The 13470-nt window shown below is 47.4% G+C and overlaps 3 protein-coding genes across 4 annotated transcripts; all 3 read right to left on the bottom strand.

Annotated features, from left to right (window-relative positions):
- Nucleotides 1–1435: 1435 nt before the first annotated feature.
- On the bottom strand, nucleotides 1436–5779 carry stc (nuclear transcription factor, X-box binding stc). The gene is made up of 5 exons (XM_001357311.4): nucleotides 5140–5779; nucleotides 3577–5069; nucleotides 2442–3518; nucleotides 2026–2377; nucleotides 1436–1957 (listed from the first exon to the last, which is right to left on the bottom strand). Exons 1-5 carry the CDS (start codon nucleotides 5371–5373, stop codon nucleotides 1856–1858), a joined length of 3258 nt encoding a protein of 1085 aa, XP_001357347.2. The 5' UTR covers nucleotides 5374–5779; the 3' UTR covers nucleotides 1436–1855.
- Nucleotides 5780–6558: 779 nt separating this feature from the next.
- LOC6903460 (V-type proton ATPase 16 kDa proteolipid subunit-like) lies at nucleotides 6559–7575 on the bottom strand. 2 transcript variants are annotated; one of them, XM_002132303.3, is made up of 2 exons: nucleotides 7389–7575; nucleotides 6559–7323 (listed from the first exon to the last, which is right to left on the bottom strand). In XM_002132303.3, the coding sequence occupies exon 2, from the start codon at nucleotides 7311–7313 to the stop codon at nucleotides 6765–6767; it is 549 nt and encodes a 182-aa protein (XP_002132339.1). In that variant the 5' UTR covers nucleotides 7314–7323; nucleotides 7389–7575; the 3' UTR covers nucleotides 6559–6764. The 2 variants fall into 2 exon arrangements, with proteins under 2 accessions (XP_002132339.1, XP_015035412.1); XM_015179926.2 differs by having other exon boundaries at nucleotides 6559–7327; nucleotides 7389–7570.
- A 160-nt stretch (nucleotides 7576–7735) lies between these two features.
- On the bottom strand, nucleotides 7736–11582 carry LOC4817854 (gastrula zinc finger protein XlCGF53.1). Its single transcript, XM_033379946.1, has 2 exons — nucleotides 9850–11582; nucleotides 7736–8568 (listed from the first exon to the last, which is right to left on the bottom strand). The coding sequence occupies exons 1-2, from the start codon at nucleotides 10870–10872 to the stop codon at nucleotides 7765–7767; spliced, it is 1827 nt and encodes a 608-aa protein (XP_033235837.1). The 5' UTR covers nucleotides 10873–11582; the 3' UTR covers nucleotides 7736–7764.
- Nucleotides 11583–13470: the final 1888 nt, after the last annotated feature.

Here is a 13470-nt window from a genome sequence, read left to right as displayed (position 1 = left end):
TTTGATATTCGGCTTTTTTGTACGTATACGAGTACGAGTATCCTGCCATAACATATAATTAAAATTACACACATTTTATAAGCCCAGAGCTCCCCCGCTCTGCCAGCTCCCCGACTTCCCTCCCAGTAACAGACACACCCACACATGCAGTTGCTACAATTGACCCAAAATGAACTCTTTTCCTTCAATCTCGCGCGAGCTATACCCAAACCCCCGACCAAAACCCCCGGCCCAAGGATGCCAACCACAATTTAATCTCTGTGGAATTATTACCACCCCCCCAACCCATTCTGAACCTCTGTGTAAGAGCCAGCTTCGGCTTTGGCCTACGTCTTGTTCTGGGCCTTTTTTCTTGTCTTCATTCCGGTGTGAGCCTCGGCCCCCAGCCCCCTCCCGGATTTCTTTGTATTTGTTAATAAACTCCTCGGCAGACTAAATTCAAATTACGCACACATCTTAAGAGCCAGAGGGGGGGTGTGGGTTGGCAGCAAGAGAAGTGGGATCAGGATCAGGGATAGGGCTAGGGGTGGGAGACGATGGGTGGAGAGGTCTCTGACGACGTTGGCAGTCATTCCGCTTATAGGCAGCTCATTATCTCAGGTCTATATTCATACACGACTTGCCTGTTCTGTTCTGTTCCATTCCAGACGTATCCTGGTCCATTCCGGTATGCGTGAGTGCGTTCATCTTACACCTCCTCTCCAGCTCCACTTTGACTTGTCGTAACATTTCATCTTTATTTTGGCATTATTCCCAAGGCGCCGCTTATTGTTTTTCGTGAAAATGGCAACGGCAATGGCAACAAATTAGAAGCGAGTGCCCATCGCCATCGGAGTTGCTGTGGCAGGGCCTTTTCTAGTTGCCACAACTACGGCAGGTGTACACATCCTCGTGCATCTTTCACTTCTTTTCATCCAACTTTAATTAAACTAATGGATAATTAAGAACCTCCTCAAGACTTACTCTCTACTTGAGGTTTTTACTATTTCATTGGTCAGTGTTGGGTGTGTTATTTTTTATCCTTGGTGGTTAAATATTGAATGTACATTTGTTGTATCACAAAAGTTATTGTATATCAGGTCTTTTCTTGTGGAATCTAATTGGAATTCAATATTTTCAAAAAAAAGAACCGTATTGTCTGACAGAAGCTGTCTGTTATGTGACAACATTTTTCTGGTACTCTGGTAGCTTTGGAAAATGTTTGCACTGCTTTAAATTTCCAAATTTGAAAGCAGTCTTTCTTGGTGACTGTCGAATGCTGATTGGTATGACACGGTTTACAAATTTTAAGATTTTTCGGGCCGTTTTCGAGTGTTTTCAGTGGAATGGATCTCGGATTCCCAATTATTCTGTATAGATGTGTTTTTGGTAGCGCCCAGTATTTCTTCATTAGAACCGCATATCATTTGTGTAAGTAGTAGTTAAAACACCTTCGTTTTTGCCTTCTTATCCATTTGTGATCTGTTATTCTTTATATCAAGCAACGCGGCCAGAAGGTTCTTTTCATTTTCAAATAAATTCATCGTACAACAGGTTGGTTAACAGCATTTTCAACTCTTCAATTATCGTCGTATCGTGGGGGTCCATATCTCCTCTATTCAGTGTTCCAACAGACGGTGCGTTTCGCTACGGTTCAACTAACTCGCTTTACATTATACAAAATATTTCATGAAAAAGGATATCCTCCAGTTAAGGGTTGTTGTGTATTGTCTTCGTAGCGCTTCCTTCTTCCATCCTCCTGTATCCATGCAATAACTCACTTTCCAATTCCAATATAATATAATATCCAGCGCCAACGATTAATGTAATGTGTATAAGTGCACAACTATTCCTGATTCCTGATACCGATTCAGAGCTACTTTTTCAGGCCCCAAGCATTGTTGCTGGGCACGGGGACGCGACGCTGTCCAGACTCACGGGCCAACACCTCCATAATGCTAGTGGCAGGCAGCCAGCACTGAAAGAATAATACAATAATGATTATTGGATTAATTGAACATCACAATTCGGTTGTTGTGTACGCACCCTTTCCTTGTGTGCCGTGGCCACCACATTGCGATTCGGTTCCTTGTCATACGACACCGACTCAATGCCGAAGATCTCGCACAATTCGTGCACCATCTGCCTCTTCTCCCGGTTCATCGTTGGGAAAGAGTGACTGCGCGACCGCTGCTTGCTCTCCTTGGCAAGCTTCACCAGATCTGTCAACGTCTCGTACACGCTCTTGGTCAGCGCCTGATTCCGTTTGGCAAAACCACGCAAAAACTCTGAATATTTGGTTAGAGATTTCTGCTGCGTATCCGGATTGCGCGATTGTAGGGCCTGTGCCAAACGGCGATTCCGTTCCAACACACGACACTCGTCGTTGCAGTCCAGTCTGTAAGAAGGAAAGGTTTATTTGGTGACTGGTAGTTCCCCCCAGAAATACGGATCATACTCACGTTCTGTTCGACTTGTTGACCTTGGCCGGTGCCAGGATCTCACTGAGTTCCATGTAGTTGCCGCGCGACATCTCGGCCATTGAGGAGGCCAGCTGGGCGGTGGCGATGCGACTGTGCTCGCGAGCCAGCTCCTGGCAGCTGCGACTTAGCTTCCGGTTGCCGCACTCGCACTGCACATCCACCAGCTCCTTGCATGGTGTCTCGGGGCATGCTCCCTCGTGGCAGGCAGACGCACACTTGTGGCCGCAGAGCGTGCGCGGTTTGGTGCAGCTCTGGCGGCAGATGTCGCTTGGTGATGATTGACAGGGCCCCTCGTGACAGGGCTTGATGCATTTGTGACGGCCACATGGGAGGGGCTTGCCACAGGACAGGCCACAGCTGAAGCTCTCCTGGGAGCAGGGAATGGTTTTGCGTTGTTCGTGATTGCCGTGGCACCACTTCGTCGTGAACATCATGCAGGGCGGGCAGGTGGCCGCCGAATGGCAATTGTGCTGCGGTGAATGATCGCACGGATGCTGGCGCGAGCACGGACGCTTGCACAGCGGTTTCTTCGTGCCGCAGGGCACCGGCGGATAGATGACCTCGGCTCCACACTCGCAGAAGAGCTCCTCGAAGCTGCTGCGGTAGCAGGGAGGACAATTCCCGCGATGACAGGGCTGGTCACACTTGTGCTTGCCACAGCTCAGGGTACGATTGCACGGCAGCGGACAGGCGTGATCGATGTCTATGCAGCACTCGGCATTGCACTTGTGCTTGCCACAGCTCCGCTTCTTGATGCAGCGCTTCTTGCAGCGGGCATCGTCGGCCCGGGTGGACAGCTGGCGACACTTGATCATCTGGTCCATGTGGCCGCATCGGCACTTCACAGCCGTCTGCTTCTGACACGGCGGGCACTGCCCCAGATGGCACTTGCTGCCACACTGATGCGGATGGGCTGGCTTGCCACAGCGCAGCGTACGCGAGCAGATACCCTCGCAGGTGGGTATGGCATCCAGGCAGCTCGAGCGCTGAGCTGCCGGCACGGGCATCTTGCCGCAGGGGCAGCTGGTTATCTGCTCGGGGCTCAGTTTACAGGGTCTAGAAAATACAACATTTTAGATACTCTCACTTAGATACTCTACTCATACAATCTCACCTGCAGTTTCCGGCGTGACAAGAATCCTTGCACTTGTGATTGCCGCAGGGCAGGGGCTGTCCGCAGCTCTCCTTGCACGAATAGTTGCGCTTGTCGAGGCTCTCGCGCGTGCATGGCACCTGCCGATCCTGCTTGCCGCAGTGGCAGTGCTGCTCCACTTGCTCCGGGCAGGCGGCGCACTTGCCCGAGTGACACTCCTCCTTGCAGTGATGCTCACCGCAGTTCAATACCTTGTCGCAAATCTCGCCGCACTTGAGCTCCTCCTTCATGGCGCACTGCATCGTCTGGGAGCTTCTGCCGCATCCGCAGCTTCTCACGACATTCGCCTGGCACGGCGGACAGGGTCCGGGATGGCAGAGCAGCGTGCACGCATGGCTGCATCCTTCGATGCGGCAGCAAACCTCCCCGCAGCTGTGGGCCAACTCGTTGCGGGACACTGTCGGATTCTTGAGCTTGCCGCAAAAGCACAGATACTCCCGTGGCAGATCCTGCAACACATTCTGGCAGGCGGGACAGCGCCAGCCCACATCCGACTTGGAGCTACTCGCCCAGGTGATGGTGCACTTCAGATGGATCACGTGGTAGCAGTTCTGGCACGACCACGTCGAATGGTGTGACTTGATGGTCTCCACACAGACGAGGCACTCCAATCGCCTCTGTTCGATGTCTCGGATCAGTTTCTCTCTCTGCGAGAGCTTCTCGTTTTCTGGCGGCGGTGGGGCACGGCGTGGCGAGATCTGTTGCTGCTGTAGCTGCTGCTTCTCGGGCGAGGGATGAGCGCTTTCATTGCTCGTGTCTAGGTCATCGGCGGCTCTCGGAAACCCGTTGATGCGATCCCGATTGCGATTCCAGTCGTCGCGCCGCTTATTGCTGCGATGATTGTCATAGCGCTGTTGCTTCTGTGGCTTCTTGCGTTCGTTACGATCATTGCGGTCGTATCGATCCTCGCGACGCTCTTCGCGATCATCGCGATAGTCACCGCGACGCTGCTGACGAGTGCCGCCAGACCGAAAGTCTCTCTCTCGATCTCGATCTCGATCGCGATCGCGTTCCCTCTCTCTGTCGCGATCCCGTTCTCTGTCACGATCTCGTTCGGTGGGCAAGGCATAGTTGTGATTAGATCTTGGCTTTGGACCGCCCCCTGAGGCGTTTCCTCGATTGTCGGCGGCTCCATGTAGATCTGGACGCTGTATTGCTGCCTGGACTCCCTCGCTCATGGCAGTTTCAAAGCTGGCAGTGCTGTTGCCGTTCGTTAGGCCAGACGACTCCTCCAGAGTCAGCTTCATCATGTTAGGCACAAATTCTGGTGCTGATGCCTGCAGCTTAGAGGCGCTAAAATCAAACGGATTGTTGCCAAAAGGCGTGTACACATTGGAGAAGGCGCCCATGTTCATGTTTCCAACCGCGTAGCTGTTACTGAATGCCGCCGAGCTAGCGGCGACACCATCGCCATTTTGATATGACGGGAATGCGGCCGACGGCTGCTGATAGAACTAATAGTGAGAGAGAATAGCCGGATTACAATAAAAAATAGGGGAGGATGATGCGCAGCAGGGCACTCACATTTCCAAAGCTATTTGAAACGTCGCCACCGGCGGCGGTGCTCCCCGAAGAGGACGGCGTTAATCCAAAGGCGCCACCGCCCCCACCGACGGTGTAATTCGCGTTGTTAGCCAGGAGATGGTAAGGTAATGCGCTGCCTGCGTTGGCTGCCAGATTGTGCTGCATGATGAACTGATTGAAACTCACATAGTTGTTGTTGCTGCCGCCGTCGTTGCCGTTGCTGTTGGCATCCATCGCCACTACAGCGCTCACGCGTTTTTTCTTGCTCAAAATATATATATTTTTTTTTTGTCCCCGTCCAATGTGGACAATGGGAATAACCACAAAGCTGGAGATGCTTGGGTACTCGCCTCTCTCCGTCCCCGAAGGACTATCACAAATTAGCAGACACGTGTGCAATGACGAAATTGTTAATGATGAAATTGGCACACAAAAGCTTTGCCAGAACAGTCACCGCGCTGCCCGACGGTGAGGGGAGTATTTTACCTGGCAGTCGACTCCTCTCTGACACACCTGGCACGCACAAAATTGATTAATTTGCTATTTTATATAAAAAAAAGCAGGAATTTGTTAATTTCGACTTGACGGTGAAGTATATCGATAAGAAATCGAACTTAGCCCACTTAACCCCCCTCTATTTAAACAGTTCAACGACTTGAGGTAAATGGCGGCAAATATTACTGATTGTAAATTCTTCTTATAGATCCATGCCATCTTACCTCTGAACTTCAAAAACACCACGATATCTTTCACCTGAACTGCGCTAAAATGATTTCATTTTTATTATTTTCGTTGGAATATTAAAATACCCCCTTGGCTTACAATGGGTTAATCGTTCTCCGTCAAGGATTGGAAACCATATTGCTTAATTTTGTATATTCCGTGGAGTATTACTAGCTATACCGAACATTTAGCCATGCCCACATAATTTAATACGATTGATGAATCAATTTTCTATTTAACTGGTGTATTCTTAATACTTGCTTTTATTGAATTTTGCGTAAAAAGAGGTTTTAGCGAAATAAGTCAAACAAAAAAGGTAGTTCTGCTCGGTCAATAATCTTGAATTAATCTAAAATCGATAAACGGTTATACTCAGCTAATCGATAAGCAAATTTAAAATTCTGGTTTTTTGTCATTCAGCCCGCCAATTTATAGTAATTGTTGCATATATTTTGTTTTAATTGTCTGAAAACGAAGAAGCGGATGATGACTCTGAGCAAAAGAGATTTGAGCTTCTTTTCTAAAGTTCGCTATTTGTAATTATCGGATATTTTCCTACATTTTTTCAGTGGATTTATGGATAAAAAACTGTCACACTGCTGAAAAATAGCACAGAGTTGTTTTTTATGCAGTCGAAGCGCGAAAATCAAAAATACTGAAATGCTATTGAGCCGTTTTCGCGACTTTCAGCTTAAATATGTGTTTTTTATGTTTTATTTGCATTTTAATCGAGTGTGACAATGTTATTGAGTAATTTGTGCCAAGTTTCAACTGCAGAAAATTATTTATGAGGCTGCCACCGCGTGTGTGTGTGTATTAGGTAAACAGCTGCCAGATTTTTTGAACAAGAACTGTTTTTAGTTTTGAGACAGCACGTTAACTTTCAAATTTGTTTCGGGGCATTAAACATCCACCGTATACATGTAGATGCCGAGGATAAGTCCATACAGTCCCAGTACCTCAGCGAATATCAAAATTAGAATCATCCCAACGAAGAGACGCGGCTGCAGAGCAGTGTGTCGCACACCCTCATCGCCAACAATACCAACAGCATATCCGGCGGCCAGTCCAGTCATTCCTACGGATAGTCCCGCTGCCAGGTGGACGTATCCTTTGGCCAGCGAATACGTATTGCTAGTATCCAAAACACCAGCGATCAGCACGGCCACCACCAGTCCATAGATGGCTATAATTCCGGCCATCACTACGGGAATGATCGACTTCATGATCAACTCGGGACGCATCACTGCCGTGGCGGCTATGCCCGTTCCGGACACAGCGGTGCCATAGGCAGCCCCAAACGAGGACAATACTATTGCCGACACTACGCCCATTATCCCATAGAATGGCCCATAGGGTGGATACCGCTCCAAGTTGCGACAAGTCTCGAGACTATTGTGCAACTTCAGTGGAGCCAGAAGTAGTCCTAGGTTGGAACTTGGTGAAGCCATTATTTTGTGGCTATCTTTAAAGTAAGTTTTTTTTTTAAATGTGGCATAAATCTTTGTTCTTAATCTTCTACGAACCTGTATATTAAGTCTTGAATAAAGCTCTCTTTCAGTGTATTATTCCTTCAATATTCTCTTTCGATCTGTTCTTTTTTACTGAACGTACACACGTACATCACAAAGGCAAGGGCAATGAAAATCTAGATTGATATTATTCTATAAGAATGCTTAGTTTGAATGAAACTTAAAAACAAATTCTTAAGGTTACTAGAACATTAAATAAAGCAAAGCTTAAGAGGGATCTACCATTTCTAGATTTTGATTAGTCTATGAGGGGTTCAAGAACTAACTTTCTTGTGAAATTAATCTCTGATATTAACAACAACAAAACAGGGACTGTAATATATGTTACAATTTTGGTTGATACATCCTGCTCCTTCTCCTACTAATCGGCTCAGTATGTTCTTAGATTGCTTAGCAGGGATTGCTGTGCTGGTGGCGGCGGTGGTGGCATGGCAAACGTTGGAGCTGACGCCATGGCCAGAGCCAGGCTGGTGGGAACCTGCATCTGCATCTGCCCCTGGGGCTGAGCCTTTCCGGGCACTGGATATGACGAGGGCGTAGAGTCCAATGGTCGATACTGACACTTCTTGGCATGGGTGCGCATATTGCTGGACTGTGTGAAGGCCTGATTGCAGTTGGGATGCAGACAGACGTAGGGCTTGCAGCCCGTGTGGTAGTTGAGATGCGTCTTCAGGTGATGTTTCTTCGTGAAAGCCTTGGGGCAGAGCGGACAGCTGAATGGCTTGATTCCGGAGTGTAGACGATGGTGCAGGGTCATGTTGCTGCGATCAGCAAAGGACTTGCCGCAAACAGAACACTGATAGGGCTTCTCGCCGCTGTGGGTGCGCATGTGCTGCTTGAGGAGCATCTTCCGAGAGAAACGCTTGCCACATTCGGAACACTTGTGCGGCTTGACGCCCGTATGGATGCGTACATGCATATTGAAGGCGACACGCTGGTTGAACGACTTGGGGCAGTAGGGGCACTCGTACTCCTTCCGATTCCGATGGATCTTCATGTGACTGCTGAGGTAGCCCTTGTCGTTGAAGGTCTTGCCACATTCGGGGCACTCGGCCGCAAACTCCTTGGTGCCGCGATGTACGGACAGGTGGTACTTGTAATTCCGCAGCTGGGAGAATCCCTTGCCGCAATCGGAGCACTCGTAACGTGGCGATTTGTGTGTCTTCTCGTGCGCCTGAAAGGGAGAGAAATATCGTTCAATGTTTTTGGCCATTTTGTAGGGGTCTCGTTATCTCTTTCGTAGACTGCTTGTCTCCCTCTCTCTCTTGCTGTTTCTAATGTATCTGTATCTGCCCTGCACCCATGCGTAAAACCAGTTCTCGCTTTGTTCGCTTCTGTTTTCGGGCTGCCTCCATTTTGACCATTTCGTGTTGGCCTTATCGAGATTTGCATAAGGCAGCCGATCGGCTCTCTTCTCTTCTCTCTGCTCTGCTCTTTTCTTCTCTCTCGTCTTATCTTTTCTCTCCCTTTCTTTTGGTTCGTTGACTCCGCCCCCTCCTCTTTACTGGCCGAAGCCCCGCCCTATTTTGCTGATCTTTTAGTTTGTGGAGAAACTTGTTTTTGGAGGATCTTTTGACAGTGAGGATTGGGTGAACAATATCTTATTTGAGTTATGGCCATATGAAAGGTTATTGCTGTTCAGGCGATACAGATTTTGTAGCTTTTGATGGAATCTTATAATGATCTTGAGGGGGGTTTAATGCCAGACAAGTCTTTAACAACATGATGGAGTTGAATTACTGTACAAAAATATATCCCCAAGAATTGTAGATTCGTACATAGGATGGCTATTTGCAGATGGATACCTATACTATTGAATAAGTTTAAGATCACCAAAACCTAAGATTATTAATCGGGCTTGGACTTTCTTTAATTTAGCTCTAACATAGAACTTTGGAAGCTTTAGTGTTTCGAAAACGTGTCAGGAACTATCTACGGATTAAATATTATACCCATAATTCAAAGGAATCTCTCAAGTCTAAGATCATTTAAACCTAAGATGGTTCAGCGGGTTTTCATTTTCTCTAATCTGTTTGAAGGCTTCAGTGGTTTGAAAACGTGTCAGGAATGATATAAAGTTTGTGTTCTTTAATATGTTATATTAAAGCAAGAATTTAGAAAAACAAAAATAGCCAAGATTTTCGAAACAGAACACATCTCATGAAGATTATTGGAACAGCCATTTTGTATCAGTTTTTACATTTTTAAACATAAAGAATTGTTTGTGAAACACTTTTAAATTCGTCACTTAGTTTTTATTTAAAGATTCTGGGTTGAAGGCCTTTTAAAAATCCTCTGAAATTTCTAAGCTGCTCGTTATCAAAAACTCATATGAAAAGTCTAATCACAAGGACTTCCATTCTAGAATTTAGTTCTGAGTCAGTTCTATATCTATTAGTTATCTCTTTAAAGTTCCTTGTAAACATTGTATCCCTTCTCATTTCTCGAAACTCACCTGTAGAGTCTCGGAGCATCCAAAGACCTTCTCGCATATCCTGCACTTATAACTGATCTCCTCGGCGGCAGTGGGATTATATGGATTGATGGGATTGATTGAGCTGCTGCGGCTGGAGCTGATATTGCTTCCCATGCCGACGGCATTGGGCAGTAGTCCATCCATCTTTGGCATCAGTCCGGCGGCTGTTTGGGCCGTGTTCATACTGAAATTGGTGACGGTGGTCAGCGAGATGCTGGTGCTGTTGACCAGATCCCTAACTGGTCGCATGGCGGAGCTACTCGAACTGCTCACGGACGAGGCAGCGGGCGATATCAGAGGCGTGGACTTGTAGCCTGCCTGTAGCTTTTGGTAGTAGTCCAGGCATTCGAGACAGTCCGGACGTGTGCAGGCGGTGGCTGTGGCTTTTGGACGGATTAGATTGGGATGTTGCTGCTGCTGTGGGGCCTGTCCATTGATCACATAGGGTGCAAAGTATCGCTTCTGCTGTTGATGATGGTGCTGCTGCAGCTGCTGTTGCTGGTAGGGTGACGTGGGTGGAGTGCTGAGACCGGCAGCCGCCGCTGCAGCGGCATAGGCGGGCAGCAAATGTGGAAAGAACTGGGCATAGAATTTGGTGGCATTTGCCATAGCCACCAGATCCGGAGGCAGCATGGAGTAGCCCATATATGAAGGAGAGGCTGCAATCGTGGGCGGGACTTGGGGGGCTCCTTGGGGTTGGGTGCTGTGGCTGGTGCTGATGCTTCCACTTTTGGAGAGATCGAGAATGTTGGCTGTGGCATCTGTCGGAGATGATCTCCTCTCCTTGCCCAATATCCGACTGATGCTAAAGTCCGTTACTTGGGCCGGAGCCTGGGCCACCGCTGGGGGACACTCATTGGTGGTGCTATTGGTGGAGCTGCTGGTGGTGCTGTTGGCATTTGTGGGTGAAGTGCGCGCTGGCGAGGGCGACATCTCGTAACTGCGCTGCAACATGGCGTGCTTGAAACCCATTCTCCTGCTCCGCACTACAGATTCGCTCATAGACTTCGGGATCGCTCCGGTTACTGGACTGGGAAGTCGCTCCAGAGTGGGAACTGTCGCGGTGCGCGTCGGAACACGAAATGTCTTGGGATCAGCGCCAACAGCAGACCTCAACGTCTCTGGGCCAGGTCTAAACACAAGGCTCTGTCTCTCTCCGCCAGCCTCTGGCTCTCTGGCGTTTAATTGGTCGAGAAACAGGTTTTCCAACCAGGCCTCGCTCTGGGTCTCTCTCTCTCTGGGGCTCTGGCTCTCCAATTAACCAAGTTTGACTGCTGAGACAAACTGTCGCGCCTCCAATTACGAGAGCGCTGCAATCTCCAGAACCATTTGGTAGTAGCATTTTACTAGTCACATCTATCATAAGGCTTATCGCTGCCCTACGATCGCTCTGTCTCTCTTTCCTCTGTTCTTGTTCCCTCTAGAGTACTCTCTCTCTCTCTGCTATTCTGTCTTTCTTTTTTTCTGTGGGATCATCCCTGCTGGCATCGCAGATAAAGTGACTAAGATTTCTTTTTGGCCGCGTTGTTTTTGTAATTAATTGCGGTAATAAAATGTGCGCATCGTTAAATTTTCAAAATGTATTTCTCTTGTTCCTCATCCACAGCCACATCCACATCCACATCCTCGACTGCCTCTTCCTCCATCCCAAAAGGCATGTGTGAATCTTACGGTTATGAGCATTCGCATTCGGTGCGATCATCTCTCTTTCTCCCTCTCGGACAGACTCGGACAGTCGTGTGTGCCTTCAAGAGTGTGGGAAGGAGCTGGGACTGCAGGCTAGATGACATAATCAGTTGGAATGCGGGGATTCGGTGGAGTAATATGTAAAGGAGCTACTGTTGAGGTTTGGAGTAGGCTGAGAAAGTCATAAAAAGTTAAATAGTCATAGTTTTACTCACAGAATAACGACAGTTACAACTATAACTAGTTAGTGGAGTCAAGTGGAATGGAATAAGTGGAGATACAAAATCGATAAAGGTATGCTGAAACTGAAGATACCATGGCATGTCTTCATTTCTCGACCTCAAACCTTCAAAAGTAGATACGTACCCTATAAATTATCCTAAACGAGCTAGACGATGGCTAGTCGAGTTGTTAAATATTTGTAGCAGCTGTGAACTGTATGACTATCATCAGATCTTAAGATATATTGCGAACATTGACATGGTCCTTCATGGTAATACACCTGCCACAAAAGTTGAAAGGGGAATAGGGTTGAGCAAAAGCTCAAAGAACTTCTTAGCACTCAGCCAAATACTAGGATAATCTAAAAAAATGGTATTTCTGTTAATTGATTTCAAAACATCATATGCCATGTAAATTTTTCTAAGATACTGATATACCCCAAGAATGCTCTTCACTTTCGCTTCACACAATGTTGCCTCGTCTATCACATGAATAATACTCGTACACCTTCCGTACCGACTTGCCACCCATTTCTCATCAGACTCGAACACCCACAAACTAGACCAACTTCCTATAAACTCTCGCCTATAAGCCGCTCCATCAAATCCGGTTCCAGACCAACAGGATTCCTTGCGATTCGATGGTCATGCATAGCATCAGTAGCGACCATAAAAATGTGCAAAACAAAATGCTCAGGGTGATTTGTGCCTGGATGGAAATCCCATAAATAACAAGGGAGTGCAGTGCAGTGCAGTGGGGAAAGAAAACCAAGGAGCGGATCCGACTTCGAGGATTCGCAAAGATGAGATGGTGACACATACAAACAGCCCAGAGCTCTGGGCAGAGAGATCTTCAAGGAAGCGAATGAACTGAGCCCGAAACAAATGAAGTGGTATACATTTACAGCTACATGGAATGGTTTCGGTTTTGGAGTGGCTGTGACTCAGAAGGATTCTACGCTTAATTGCCAATTACTGAATCGAGTTTCTAATGTTCTAGCCGGTATAATCTTGTACACGATTTGTCGGCGATCACTTACAAAAAGATATTATCAGGAGAGAACAGAGCCCCCCAACGACAAGCCAGAACAGTGGCAAGCAGACTACCGATCCTCGCCCAAGAGATTGATAGTACTCGGACTGTCAACACGCGCTGTTATGGTTAGGTTAACCCCTCGATACGCATAAATTTCGATTAAGCAGGCCATTCATTATAATTATACGAGTATAAATATATGAACCCCAGAGGAGAACACCAAAAGACACCAAAAACTTGTTCAACCTTAGTTGAAAAACTCTTTTTTCTTATTCGTTTTCGGGTCGGTTTGCTCTTCGTGGAATTCCGCAAGATCATTTACATATAAACGAAGCGAAGGAAACTTTAAGTTTTAATTACACTCACTAAATCATCGAGAGCAGTGATCTTCCTATAGAGAGCTCCCAGCTCCCAGCGACTCTCTGAGAGTTCGTTTTGTCGCATGACTAATGTTTATTAGCTGCTAATGGTTTGTTTTACAAAAGCTACGTGGTTGCCCCATCTTGTGGCATCCCAAGGCATTCCCGTCGTTCCTTCCCCTCCCCGTTTTGGAGCCAGTGCCAACCGTTTCAACTGTTCAAAAACTGTTTCACCCGTTGACATTTTGACAAATTTCCAACTCCTTGTCGCCGTCGTCGTCTTAGGCTTGGGGCCTGC

Source organism: Drosophila pseudoobscura, chromosome 4, assembly GCF_009870125.1.
Source record: "Drosophila pseudoobscura strain MV-25-SWS-2005 chromosome 4, UCI_Dpse_MV25, whole genome shotgun sequence".
In the NCBI taxonomy this organism is placed as follows: Eukaryota; Metazoa; Arthropoda; class Insecta; order Diptera; family Drosophilidae; genus Drosophila; species Drosophila pseudoobscura.
This window is presented reverse-complemented; position numbering and strand designations above follow the sequence as displayed.